This window comes from Podarcis muralis, chromosome 7 (genome assembly GCF_964188315.1).
Source record: "Podarcis muralis chromosome 7, rPodMur119.hap1.1, whole genome shotgun sequence".
Taxonomy (NCBI): domain Eukaryota; kingdom Metazoa; phylum Chordata; class Lepidosauria; order Squamata; family Lacertidae; genus Podarcis; species Podarcis muralis.
Genome location: NC_135661.1, coordinates 54,043,220 through 54,056,629, shown reverse-complemented (window position 1 = coordinate 54,056,629; position 13,410 = coordinate 54,043,220). Strand labels below are relative to the sequence as shown.

At 43.8% G+C, this 13,410-nt stretch overlaps 1 protein-coding gene across 2 annotated transcripts in view; it reads left to right on the top strand.

Moving 5' to 3' along the window:
- Positions 1-300: 300 nt before the first annotated feature.
- The window catches only part of HYDIN (HYDIN axonemal central pair apparatus protein), a 135,145-nt gene continuing 122,035 nt past the window's right edge, over positions 301-13,410 (top strand). For both annotated transcript variants that reach the window (XM_077931772.1, XM_028739435.2), the window contains exons 1-6: positions 301-706; positions 3,571-3,713; positions 5,371-5,496; positions 6,602-6,721; positions 11,863-11,997; positions 13,170-13,369. In XM_077931772.1, the coding sequence (XP_077787898.1) occupies positions 3,594-3,713; positions 5,371-5,496; positions 6,602-6,721; positions 11,863-11,997; positions 13,170-13,369 (701 nt within the window). In that variant the 5' untranslated portion in view covers positions 301-706; positions 3,571-3,593. The remainder of the gene's footprint in view (positions 707-3,570; positions 3,714-5,370; positions 5,497-6,601; positions 6,722-11,862; positions 11,998-13,169; positions 13,370-13,410) is intronic.

Genomic DNA, 13,410 nt, shown 5'->3' with positions numbered 1-13,410 from the left:
AATGGCAAACTGTGTTGGCCTCTAGAAGGTTTTGCTCCCAGGCTGCTCCTAATTCAGCAAAAACTTGTATTTCTGGCATATTGGACTCATCATCACCTTTGTCAGAAATGTCTTTCACCTATAGATACCTTCTAGTGCTGCAGCACACCAGGGGCAGCATTGAGGTGGGTTGTGGGAGGGGGAATTAGTTTGCATCCTCACCAGTACAATGTATTTTATTTTATTTTATTTATTTTATTTTTTGTTTTGTTCTTTTCTTTTAGCCACTGCCAAAACTGGCGAGGTCACCCTTGTAGCACACTACGCTGGATTGGTGCAGAGAGCAGGGAAATCACAGTGTCTTTGCAGGCTTGCTGTGGCCCAACTTCCCCAATCAATACTGGTGTCCTTGTCGGAGCAAGAACAACAAATAACAGTTCAAAAAGAAATTAGAAGCCCCAGCCAGTCCAGTGTTGCTTTAAGGCGCTTCTAGTCTTCCTCCTCTCACTCCCTGGGGCTAATGGCTAAGGCTTGCCTGCCAGCCAGCAGTTGCCATGGCGCTGGAAGGCCTGCAGCCTTCTGTGTATGCGCCCTGCCAGAGGGAAGGCCCTGTTGCTATGGGAACCAGAGTAACAGCCACAGGCCGGGAGGGAGAAAGAAGGCCTAGAAGTTGTGGAGCTGCTCTGGAGGCAGCAGCAACAGCAGCAGCAGCAGCAGGACCAGACAAGTAAGTGCTCAGCCAGCCTTTGTCTGCTCTCTTGGTCTGGAATGGCTGAGGATGGGCTGCTGGGCCCTGGGGCACCTGTTCAACGTCCTTGGAGACCTCCTTGCTCATGTCCTTCCTTGGACTGGTACCTGGCATTTGCACTCAAGGAACTTGTGGTGTGGGGAGAGGGTTGATTAGGCCCAGCCTTTGAACGCATGCGTGGAGCAGGGACGAAAAGCCTCAGTGTTAGCGGGAAGGGCCACTGGGCTCTAGGAAGTAGTGATGGAGGAGGCAGCTGCCTCGGAAAGATGGGGTGGCATCACGAGAGTGTGTGCTTTGCATGCAGTAGATCCCACGTCCCCACAGCATCTGCAGGTAGGGCTATCAATGGCCCCTGCCTGAAACCCTGCAGAGCCCTGGCTGCCAGTAAGTAGAGATTGCAGAGCTAGATAGACCCAACGGTTTGACTCGGTATAAGGCAGCTTCCTATGTTCCTATGAGAAACCAATTGCTCACTAAGGTGCTAGCACACTTTTGAATCCAGACAGGTTGTTATAGGGAGTTATTCTGGATTTGAAAGCACAAGGCTATAAGTATAAGCTATTATTGGTTAAGAATACTAATAGCCTGCTCTTTAGCCTCACACAGTGCATAGTTGAACTATGGAACTCCCTTCCACAGGAGGCAGTGATGGCCACCAACTTGGATGGCTTAAGAATCATAGAATCGTAGAATTTAGAGTTGGAAGGGGCTCTAGGGTCATCTAGTCCAACCCCCTGCAATGCTGGAAACTTGCCCAACATGGGACTCAACATGGGGCTATGAATGGCTACTAGCCATGATGGTTATGCTCTGCCTCCATGGTCAGAGGCATTAATGCTTCTGAAGACCAGTTGCTGGAAACCACAGATGGGGAAAGGACTCTTGTGCTCAGGTCCTACTTGCAAGCTTCACAGGCAACTGTGAGAACAGAATGCTGGACTGGATGGACCATTAGCTCATCCAGCAGGCTCTTATGTTCTTATGTATATGTTACAAGAGACTTTCAAAGCAGCTTACAGAAGTTTCCCAGAATAAATCATATCCAGGTTTAATACCAGGAGCAAAAATTACGTGGTGTCCCTCTGGTGCTAAGTGTTCTGCCTGCCTCCTCCTCTCTGCTGCACTTTTGCTCCTTATCTATTGTGCAACAGCCCTGAGGCACGCAAGGGAGCAGGGCTGTGTAGCTGGATCTCACTCAAGCCATGAAGGAGGCAGGTCTTCTTATAGCTTCTTAAGTGCCTCTAGGTTGGAGTTCATTTATCTCCACCCTACCTCCCTGTGTCTCATTTCTGAGCCTTCTACCATATAAAGAGGCAGGGGACAGAGGAGATGTAAGCACTGATACCTTCATGTTGAAAGATTTGAAATGGAAGCAGAACATGAAAGGAGAGATCTGTTGGAGCTAGGATGCACATTTCAGGGTCACACGCAGTTGAACATCTGTATTATTGCATATAGCAGGAGGCAAAGGTGCTACAGTGGAATATTGCTACCAATGCCTTTTTGAAATGCCATCTGCTATGCTTTCAAGTTCCTATAGAGCCCTCAGATAGATCACAGTGTTTCAGTTCTTACTGACAGGAAAGAGAAAGTGTCAAAAGCAGGCAGGTAAGAAGCTTGCTGTTTGCCTTTTAAATTGTCAGCTGCCATAGATAACCATATGCCTTCCTCCCAAATGAGCCTACTCACTAAAAATAGCATTTCTTTTCCTATGTATTTTTTATTATGTAGTTATATCCCATCCTTCCTGAAATGAGCTTAGAGCGGCCTACACAGTTCTCTACTCCCTCCTCCCTGTCCTTACAACAACCCTATCAGGTTGGTTAGGCTGAGAGATGATGATTGGCCCAAGGTCACTTAGTGAGCTTCATAGCTTAAGGGGGATGTGAACTCAGGACTTTCCTACTCTGATTTCACTCGCAACCATGCCAGCTTCAACTGGATTCTTCTCCTGTTGCTGGTGTATACAGCATATAATTCCAGGGCTCCATTTAGTTGTCTTTAAAGGGGTCTCCCCACACTCTAACTTGCAAGTGTGCTTTGGAATCTGTGCTTCCAGAAATATAATATTTAAGATTATGCAGTGAATAATAAGCAATTCTTTTTTAACTAGTTATACACAATCCAGCTAAAAGCCATGCATGACTTAGCTGAATAAGAGATCAGTTAAGAGCCCACGAGCCCTTTCAAGTAAGATGCTCCTACATGCAGATAGAAACTTGCAAGTGTGGTGCATTGCCTGCTGCATCTTCAAACAACCAGGTTCTGTTCTGATCCAAATAAACAGTCCTGGCCATTAGCAGATAGCATGGTGGGACTGGGGGGGGGGGGGTGTCATCTGACCTCTCATCAATGAACTCACCATTGCATACCAGGATGAAGAGGGAGATGGGAGCAGTGACGACAAGGTCAGTGTGATGCTAATGTGCTGGTAGAACTTTTCTGACACTCCTACTAGCACATTTGCACAGCACCAACCTTGTGGTCTCCCCTCTCTATCTCAGTATGCAGCAGCGACTCAGCTGGAGTGAGAGATGCAGTCACACAATGTCATCTGCTAATTGGAAAGGGGGGCTCAAGGCACCCGTTACACATCACACACAAAAGGGAGTGATAACTGGGTAATGGGAGGCTGACAGAGAAACAAATGAGAATATCAGATCTTGAGACTGCTTCTCTACTAATTTCCACTTTGAGTTTCATATTGATATATTTTTGAAGGGAAATAATTGGCAGCCATTCTCAGTTCAGTGATAGTCAGGATTGAAACTCAAGCAGAATTGTGAATTCCAGGAGACTTTTTCTCACTGTTTAAACCAAGTTTGTTGTTGTTCTTATTCCAGAGGTTCTGACAGATTAATTAAAGATGCTAACAGACCGAGTCCAGAAATCCTTGGGCCCCCACAAGTTCTCAGAAGAATTTCAAAGCAAGGTGGTGGTACCTCACATCCCAAAACTGGTCAAAGAAGAAAAGAAGCATGCCCCAGTATGTTTGCTTGCGCTCAGCTGATCTAATACCTGGCCAAGTCATTGAATCTGCCTTTGTGATAATAACTCCTGAACACCTTTTAGTTTGACATGCCTTAGAGCTTATCCACATTTACCTTTCCTCCATGCTTCTCCAGGCATGTTCAGGCACCCCCTTTTTCTCTCTGGAGCTTTCCTCTCAAAAAACTGCTCTTTAAAGCTGAATTGGAGCAAATGGCAATCCGTGGAAAATCCACATTGGCATTTGTTGTGCTTCGGCTTTTAAGACTGGGCTTTTGCACAGAAAGCTCGGGAGGTGGGGAGGTCCTTGAACATGGAGCTTTAAAGGGCACACCATCCTGGGAAAGAGCAGGAGAAAAAGTAAGTCTGAATAAACCCTTAATGTGAGACAGTAAGCAAAAGACAGTGCATTTTAAATACAATGTCCATTTTAGATCAGGATGGACAGAAAGTAGATGAGCATCTTCTGGGTGAGTTTGCAGTAGATTGGCAAGGAGGGCTTCTAACTTACAGCTGTTTAGTGCTAGGAGAGAAAAAAATGTCTCTTCCTTCCCTGCCCCCCAAATTAGACTGATTGCAGAAATAAAGCCTGAGGTGACCAGGAGTGTATTTCTGTGCATAACAACTGTGGGCTCAGTTTACTTCTAGTGTTCAAAATTAATTCCTGGGCTCAAAATTGTTTCTTTCTAAGACTATGACATTTGCACCAGGCTGGTAGATCTCATGGTTCTAGTAGAAGAAGAACAGCAGATCCTGCAATCTGGACATCTGTCCACTCCTGTTTTTGGTGATGTTTAGGCTTTATGTTCTAAAAACAGAAAAACCTGTCACTGATTAAAATACCCCTTAGTGTGTACTGAAGACCAGAAGGAGACTCATTGAGGCGGAGAGAGACAATGATTCACCAGTATATGATGGATTGTGTGTGTGTTGTTAAGCCTATAAGTTTCTCCCTCCAAAGTTTGATGAAGAGAGCTTCTGCTGGTTCCCTTTGTTTGTTCTTTTGCTCCCTACATAGGAGCAAGAAGACAAGGTTATCAACACTTGTCAAAATCACTTGTAGTAAAAAGGCATGGCAGAAGTCAATAGGAAGGGAGTTCCGCAGTTTTGGGGTAATCACTGAGACAAAGATGCACACAGTTTGATAAATTATTATTATATAATTGCTGTCCCACTTTCCTTATTAGTTTGTGAGACACAAAGTGGAAAACGAGCTTATGCTTTTCAAATATTCCCACCCTGTCCCTGGCTGCAACTCTTAGCCAGTTTATTTGTCATTCTGTACATGAGCCTAAGTCTTTTATTGTGCCCCTCGCCCTTTAAGCATCTAGCGAAATTAGCCGTACCAAAATCCCACAATCTCTCTCTAAAATAGCAATGGAATTTAATTACTTTGTGCCTTAACTGCTGACTTTGTTCAGCACAAGAGAGAAACCATGCAGACATCTGAAAATCTTGCAAGCAGGTGCCATTTCCAGTAAGAGTTCCTTTAAGATAGGTAGAATGGAAGTCCTGCATCCTGAATTTTAAATGTTTCAGCAGGAAAATTAATGGAGGTCTAGGATTCAGCAGTGAACACATATTAATCAGAAGTGCTTAACAAGGAAAGCCTTTCTTAACTCAGGCATTTATGTGGTCTTTGTTTTCAACTGCAGTTGACTCCATCTGCCTTCCTGAAAGCAATGACTCTGACGACGGAGCAGATGCTGGCAAACACCCATGAGGTGCGCCGGCCTCGAATTGTGCAGCTTCTGGACATGAGCGAAACCTCACACCAGAAGGTATCTCTTCCACATTCACCCCTATTTATTTGTGACATAACACATTAACATAATTATATACTTGCTGGCTGATGGGAGTTGCAGGCCCAAACATCTGGGGGCACCAAGTTGAGGAATGCTGATCTAGTTGTTCAGCCTGTATATCTGCAGTCCCAAGAGGATTCTAGTGCCATCATCCAAAAATGTCTGACCAAAGTTTGCTATGGATGTCCAGTGCCTTTGTTATCTATTTTTAACGCTATAGGTTAAAAACTGGTAGTCCACACATTCTTGTACGTTTGATTTAATATCAGTTGTGCTTGCTCCTTCCAAATAATTGCCACAACCTTCCTATTCACTACCATCAACAAGACTGGTAGTTCTTTTTTCTCATGTCTCTGACATGATGCTGAAAGAGACCCATGGAATGAAAGTGTGCTTTCATTAAGAAAGGCAGCCACAACAAACTATGCTTGTTGTGGCCTAGGATAAATATTATGGGCTACTTTCTTAAATTACTGTCCAATGTATAACTCCAATTACTGTTTATTTAAGGTAATTATTATCATTTACTCCCATAAGTCCTAGAGCTGAATCATGAAAGTGTGCAATCCTATGCACACTTTCCTCTGAAGGCAGCCCTGTTTAGGGAAGTTTTTAATGTTTGAAGTTTTATTCTGTTTTTAGTGTTCTGTTGGGAGCTGCCCAGAGCTGCTGGGGAAACCCAGCCAGCTGGGCAGGGTATAAATATTATTATTATTATAGTATTGAACACAAGGTGACTTGCTGCTGAGTGAACATGCGTGGGCTTTGGTTCTGAAGTTGGTAATTTGCCAGCAGCAGCAAACTGATGATATGTTGCCTGGTTAAACAGCCTGGAAGAGACGAACTTATGAAGGCTAAGCAGGAGATGGTGGCACTGAGGCATAACCAGAGAAAACAGGACTAACTAACCCATGTAATAGGTCTGTTGGAATACTACTAGAATGGCATGCTACACTTCCCTGAATGCCTGAATTTCCTTTGGGGCAGGATGGCTCCGCTCTGAGTGGTGCTGGCCTGTCCTGCTTTCCAGTCCTGCAACTGCCAGGCAGCATTTACATGCATCTCTTTGTGTCTTCTTCAGTTCTCTTCTGTTGATCTGGACCAGTCTCTGTTTCAACCATTCCCATCAGAAGTGATTTTCCAGAATTATGCCCCTTGTGAGATGTATGAAGTGCCACTAATTCTGAGGAACAATGACAAGGTATGACATGTCAGTGAAACTGTAAAGTAGTTTTGAGGTGGGATGCAGGGAGAGAAAGCACGATGGCTGGAGCATTCTTTCTCTTCTTCCCAGTGAAATAACTCTCCTGGCAAACTTTTCAGTGCCTATGTCCCATTTTAACTTCCTCTTTAGCCATTGTTGTTTGCTATCTAGTTGATCTAAGGACTGAGAGGATGGCCTGGTGAGGCTTTGCTGAGGTTTCCATAAAAGTGGTGGCCATTTTGATACCAAAAAAGGTTGCAATGTCATTTATTGTTTCCTATGCCCCTACCATGGTGACTCCAGGCTTACTGCAACTGGGCTCACAATTCACATATCTGTGATCTATGGATCTTAACAAGAACAAAAGTAAACAAACTATCGGTGGAAATGATATATTTATCTACAGAGCTGCTTTTTCTTTAAAAGTGAAGGCCTTCTGGGAAATGATCTACAATGAGCTAAAAAAGGTGTTCAAGTACACCTTCCCTAAGAAACCAGAGGCCTTCCTCCTGGGTATTGTTGGCCAAAAGGTGTTAAAGAAGGATAGAACTTTTTTCATGTACGCAACCACAGCAGCAAGAATACTTATTGCAAAATACTGGAAGGTACAAGATCTTCCCACACTGGAAGAGTGGCAGACGCAATTGATGGACTATATGGAACTGGCTGAAATGACTAGCAGAATCCGAGATTTGGGAGAAGAAACAATGGAAGAGGACTGGAAAAAATTTAAGGACTATTTACAAAAACATTATAAGTTGTATGAATGTTAAGAAGTTGCACGATTTGGAAATTCTAGCTTCAGCAATCAGATTTGGTGAGCAAGAAACTAAGATAAAAAACGTAAGAAAAGGTTGAAATTTAAAGCTATATTATGTTTATTTTAAGGTATAAGTTATTGACAAAAGGTACTTTAAATTTAGAAGAATAATATTTGAAAGACACAAGTAAGGTATGAAACAAGGTAATAATTTGCTGATATGTTTATGGAAAGGAATGCAGGGGGAAGGAGACGTGGGGAAGTCCGGTTGGTAATGTAAAAATGCTTATGAAAATTGGATTTTTTTTTCTTTTTTCTTTTTTCTTCTTTCTTTATGTGCTTTACACTTCTGACTTTGTACTTGAAAATGCAATAATTTTTTTTTTTTTTTAAAGGATTTAAAGGCAGGATACACCTGTATTTTTGATTGCATGTTTTATTAAATGTTGTGAAGTTAAATGATGTAAGTCCTTTCCAAAAGGGCAACCAGATTCCTTAGTGAAGATTATTTTTTGTGTGCTCCCTCTGAATGTCATAATCTTTTCAGATCTCATTCTCACAAATATGTACTGTACAAGGCTTGCTTGATCTTTCTTATTGATTATGACCATTCTGAGATGGCATAGTCATGAAACTGAAGTCTGCTCAGTGCCTGGGATTCCTAGGAATGCTGCTGTGAGTTCCACCACAGAAGGAAGGATATAGATGCGATAAATAAATGGAGCTTGTTGAACACTGAAAGTAGAGTAGCCCACAGCTTCTCAACTGGCCATTTTTTTCCTTCATGGCTCAAAGGCTCCTTCATGGCTCCTTCAGGACTGTGTTTTCACCAAAAGTCCTGTGCTGCTGCCTGCAGCCTGTGTACTCTTTGCTTAACTGAGCAATCATGATCAGATTACATGCACACTGCATCCCTTATGCTTTGTCCATCAAGTAATAGATTGCCTCCAACTGTCAGAAATGGCTTCCCTACCCCTCAGCTGCCAGCATCCATTTAGCTAGTTTCCTTCCAGCACTTGGCTTTAAGCTGCTGTTGAAAGGAACAGCTGGCCCTTTAGTGGTTGTTTGTGCAGAGTTTGCCCCAAATTAGCAAAAGTATGACTTACATATTTGTTCTAGTGTTCAATCAGTGTTAAATTTGCTGTCATTTCTAACTTTGCTAAGGAAAGGAATAACGTGTTGAATAATTTGGCATTTAATTATAATGTCATGTAGCATGCTTATGGACTGGTTGAAAAACACATCCACCCAATCTGAAATAAATGCTTTGCCTCTGTTCTGAAATTGTTCCCAAATGTAAGGTGGTGGGGCATTTCACCTAGTTCTGGGAGGGCACTTCAGTTTTAGTCTTTGCTTTCCTGGAAGCTGCTTTCTTGAAGTAAGGTTTTCAAGCTGTGCTGTGTCAATGAAAGGAGGAAAAACCTGATAGGCCAAAAACATTTACATCTCATTTAGAATATGGGGTTGTATCAGTTGTTGTCTTGTCGGTGGCTGCTGACTGTCTTTCCCCCTTAGTGCCACCATAATTATGCTTTTCTTTCTTCCAATCCTGCATGGGGAATGTGGCACACCACCACGCTGAGAGCCTGCTCCTGCCATTGGTCCATGTCATGGGCAGGACCCAATGAATTCCCCATTTTCTTTGGGCTGAGAACGGAGCCAGTTTTAATTAAACAAATGCTGCTTAGAGGAGCATTACACTGCACAGATAACGCATACCCACACTGTATGCCTTCTTGGACTGCCTGTCTCTCTACCCCCAAACTTCTAAATTTGGCAACTTGTGGAATTCCATGTGGGGCAGTGTAGTGCTTGTCCATGATTGGCTTTGACAGTTTACCAGCTCCACCCCACCTGACCCTGACTTTCTTTGCTGCATCTCTCTTGGCCCACAAAAATAGTTTACAGGGAACTGGAAAGGTCTGGGGGGTGGGGTGGGGGAACACTTGCTAAAAGAGGAATCCAGTGGGAATTGTCACCAGGAAAGTTACATTGATGGAGATGAAGCAGAAAACATACTAAAGGAGAATATTGAAGGTCTGAATGTTTTCCTTGATACTTTGCAATAAATGTGCTAGGAATGAACAGAAGGGCAGCATGAACAAACAAGGAAGTGTGAAAAGTAATCAAAGCCCTACAGTTTTGTGATTAAATACTGCAGGAAGATGGTGAAAAGTTTAGAAATGCAGCAGCATAATAGCAATGCAAACATGTGCAGCCCCAAATATAAGGAAATATGATTTGGAGACAAATGAATACTTTACTGGGAGAATAGCTAATAGGGAGATCACTGATGCAGAAGCCCAAAGTGGATGCAATGTGGTTTTGCTAATACATCTTGGGTAATTTTATTATGACAGGGTTTTTATCTGCAGCCTCAACTGAAGAGCACAGTGTCTATGTCCAGAGGGCACAACACTGAATGTTAGTAATAGAAGAATATTGGAAATAAGACTAAGAGAGATGATGTTTTTTCACAATACCAAAGAGCCTAGGGGAGATAATTTTGCAAGTTTCTTTCATCCACACCTCAGTTCAGGTGATATATTAGGGTGTGAATTTATTTAGCCCTATTGGTTTCAGTAGGATGAAATCATTCTAAAGCCGAGTTGTGGTGAATCAGGCTGCAGTGTAATTAAATCTTATTAATGCTTGCAAACAGACAAGTGTTAAAAATAAATACACACACTTCCCGCCGCTACATATAAGGTTGAATACAAATGGCGGTCCTTCCTTTCCCATCTGGCTCTGGTGTTTTTCCTGGCTTTTTGGAGACTGCTGCTGCTGGTATTTGGGTTAGGATTAGAGATATCTGAGCCTTTTACCTTGATGTTTGTGCATATACTAGTCATTGTCCTCCTTACTGCTCTATTGCAGCAGGCCTTTGACAAGGGTGGTGCTGTGAGCTCCTCTTGATTGCATGGTTATGAACTGTGTGTGGAAGGGACCCAAAGGGTCATCTGGCCCAACTCCTGTAGTGCAGGAATCACGGTAAAGAATCCCTGACAGATGGCTATCCAACCTCTGCTCTTACTGTCAGAAAGTTCTTCCAGCTGTTTCATCAGAATCTCCTTCTTGTAACTCAAATCCATTGGTTTGAGTCCTACCCTCCTGAGCAGGAGAAAACAAGCTTGCTCCATGTTCCATGTGGCAGCCATTTAGGTATATGAAGATGGCTATTATATCACCTCTCAGTGTTCTCCACACTAAACATACCAAACTCTCTTAATTGTTCCTCATAAGGCTTGGTTTCAAGACTCTTTATCATCTTGGTCACCCTCCTCTGCACACGTTCCAGTTTATGAATATCTTTCTAAAACTGTGGTGCCCACAAGTGGACACAGCACTCCAAGGCAGACTAGAGCAGTACTAATCCTTCCCTTACTGATGTCATTGTGGCTTTCCTGCCATTGCTGCACATTTGTTGGTACTGTGTATGCTGTCAGAGACTGGCTGGATAAGGAAGAGTGGGAGAGTCACCTGTCCAATAGCGCCCCCCCAGGAGGGCACAGAAAATGACAACTTAGATACTGGATCCTGGTGGTGGGACACTGAAGAGCAGTCTACAGAAGGGACAAGCTGGGAGGTGCTAGAAGCAAGGGGGTTGAGTGATCAAGAGGGATCAAGAGAAGGAGGGCCTTCCAGGACAGGGTCAGAGGCTGAGAGTCACAGTGAGAGCACAGATTCAGACCGAGAGGAGTCAGAGGTGGGCCCTGCTACACAGCAGCAGGACAGTCTCAGCCCTGCTGGCTTGCCTCCTGCTCTGACACCCTGCTCAAGGAGAGTCATGCAAGTTGCTGAGCAACAGGCCAGACAGGCCCAGAGGAGGAGCTTGCCCCCTTGTTGCAGCCTTTGCCTGCTTGGGAGGAATCTAGAATGAAAGGCTAGAGGGGAAATGGCAGAGCTAGTGGTCAGTTTCAGCAACATCTTAGCTGGATTAAGGCAAACCAGAGGAGTCCACTGTGTTGTTATTTTCTGTTAAGAAAGAATTAGTTGCCTTCTGTGCCTTCCATGTGTGTGCCTGTCCTGTGGCTGACCTGAATCATTGATAGCTCCTTGGCACATGCATGGATTATGGGTGGGCAGTCTTGGTGTACAACATCATGTTTGGTGAGGAGCAGCAGAGATACCAGGGATGTTCTCAAGGCTGCAGCTTAGCACTTATTTCTCCAGTAATTCTTGTGCTGCCTCACTTGTGCTTACTACTGTAAATGCATAGGATTACTTTACCACCACTATACTGATGTAGCTGGACCAGAGGATCAGCCCGTCTAGGTTGTTGGCTGCTAGAATACAGAATATATTTCTCACAGCAAGGCTGGTTAATTTTATTCATCTGTTTGAATCATGGCAAAATATTTTTCTGTATTTCTTATAGATCCCTCGGCTGGTGAAAGTTGTTCTGGAGAGTTCACCTTACTTCAGAGTCATAAGCCCCAATGATGTGTGTAACAAAGTTGCACCTGGCATGCATTCGACATTCCGCATCCTCTTCACTCCTGAAGAGAACAAGGTAAGACCATCGCCTCTCCTGCTGGGAAATCTGTGTTTCTGTTTAAGGCTGCATGGCAAAGAAAGATGCAGGAAACTGGGAGCCAAAGAGCCTAAGCCTGAGACTAGCAGGCCTTTGCACATAGCCCTGCAGTTCAGGCTCACCCTTTGTGGAATGTGTGGCATTTCTCATTTCCTCCTATTGTCAGCGTCACCCTCCTTGAACACACAATTGGCAGAAGGCCTTCTCAAACAAAAGGAATAAATCAGAGAAAGAGAAGTTGGTAGTTGGGCATGTGCACTCTGGATGTTTGAAGAGGAACACAGTGTATAGGAGCTGATATGCTAATGCTGCACTCTGCCATTCATTTGCTCATTCTATCTCTGGCTCTCTTAATGAGCTAGTATGGGCAAGGATCAAGGACACAGGTGGCTGGCCTCAGATACCCATGAATCTTGTCTAACTTGAACAAATGGAAACATTAAAGAGATGAATAAAAAATTCATTTATTGAGGCACAAGGATATGGACAAGGCTGCCTTGATCCTTTGCCTTTTATCATCTTGCACAAGGATCAGGAACCTGTCTCAGCCTGAGGGATACATCTGGGTAACTATTCAGGGACCATGTGCCAGTGGTGGGTGGGGCCTGAGGCAAGCGTGGGTAGGGCAATGAATATAAATTTTACGTTTGTACAGTGGGTAGTTTCTACACATATTCACATGGATCCGTTCACATGTAACAGGAAGCCAAACTATGGCTTAGCACAATCCATGGGCTCCCAGAGAGCAGCTTGCAACTGCTTTGCTCCACTATTTCTCCTGCTATGCACGAAGATATGGTTTGGCTTAGTCTGTTGTCTGAACTCAGGTTCATGGTTTGTCTCCTCCAGAGAAATCAAAACTGTAAGCCAATAACAATACTTGTTTGCAGCTCCTGGTTTGTCCAGAGAGACAAATCAGCTCCTTTTGTAAAATGGCTCCTGTAGAGTCATTGCAGGTGTTTGCAGTGAGACCCTAATCAGAGGTTGAAGTGAGTTCAGGTGTCAGTTTTCTGGGGCAATTGGGTGTGTCAGTAGATCCTACAATACTATGCTGTTCACCTTGAAGATCTTTTCTGGCATCTGCTGTGGTGGAGGGATGCTGAGCCCCCAGAAGCAAGGCTTCTCACTTGCATATTATTCTTTCTCTCCAGGATTATTTCCATGAAGTAACCTGCATTACTGAAAGGGAAAAGTTTATTGTCCCTATTCGAGCCATTGGTGCCAGAGGCATTTTGGATTTCCCAGACAAGCTGAATTTCTCCACCTGCCCAGTCAAGTACAACACACAAAAAACACTGCTTGTTCGTAACATTGGCAACCGAGAGGCCCGCTATCAAATCACTACACAGAGGTAAAACCTTGAGATTTCTGTCTGGGTTAGAAGGTTTCAGA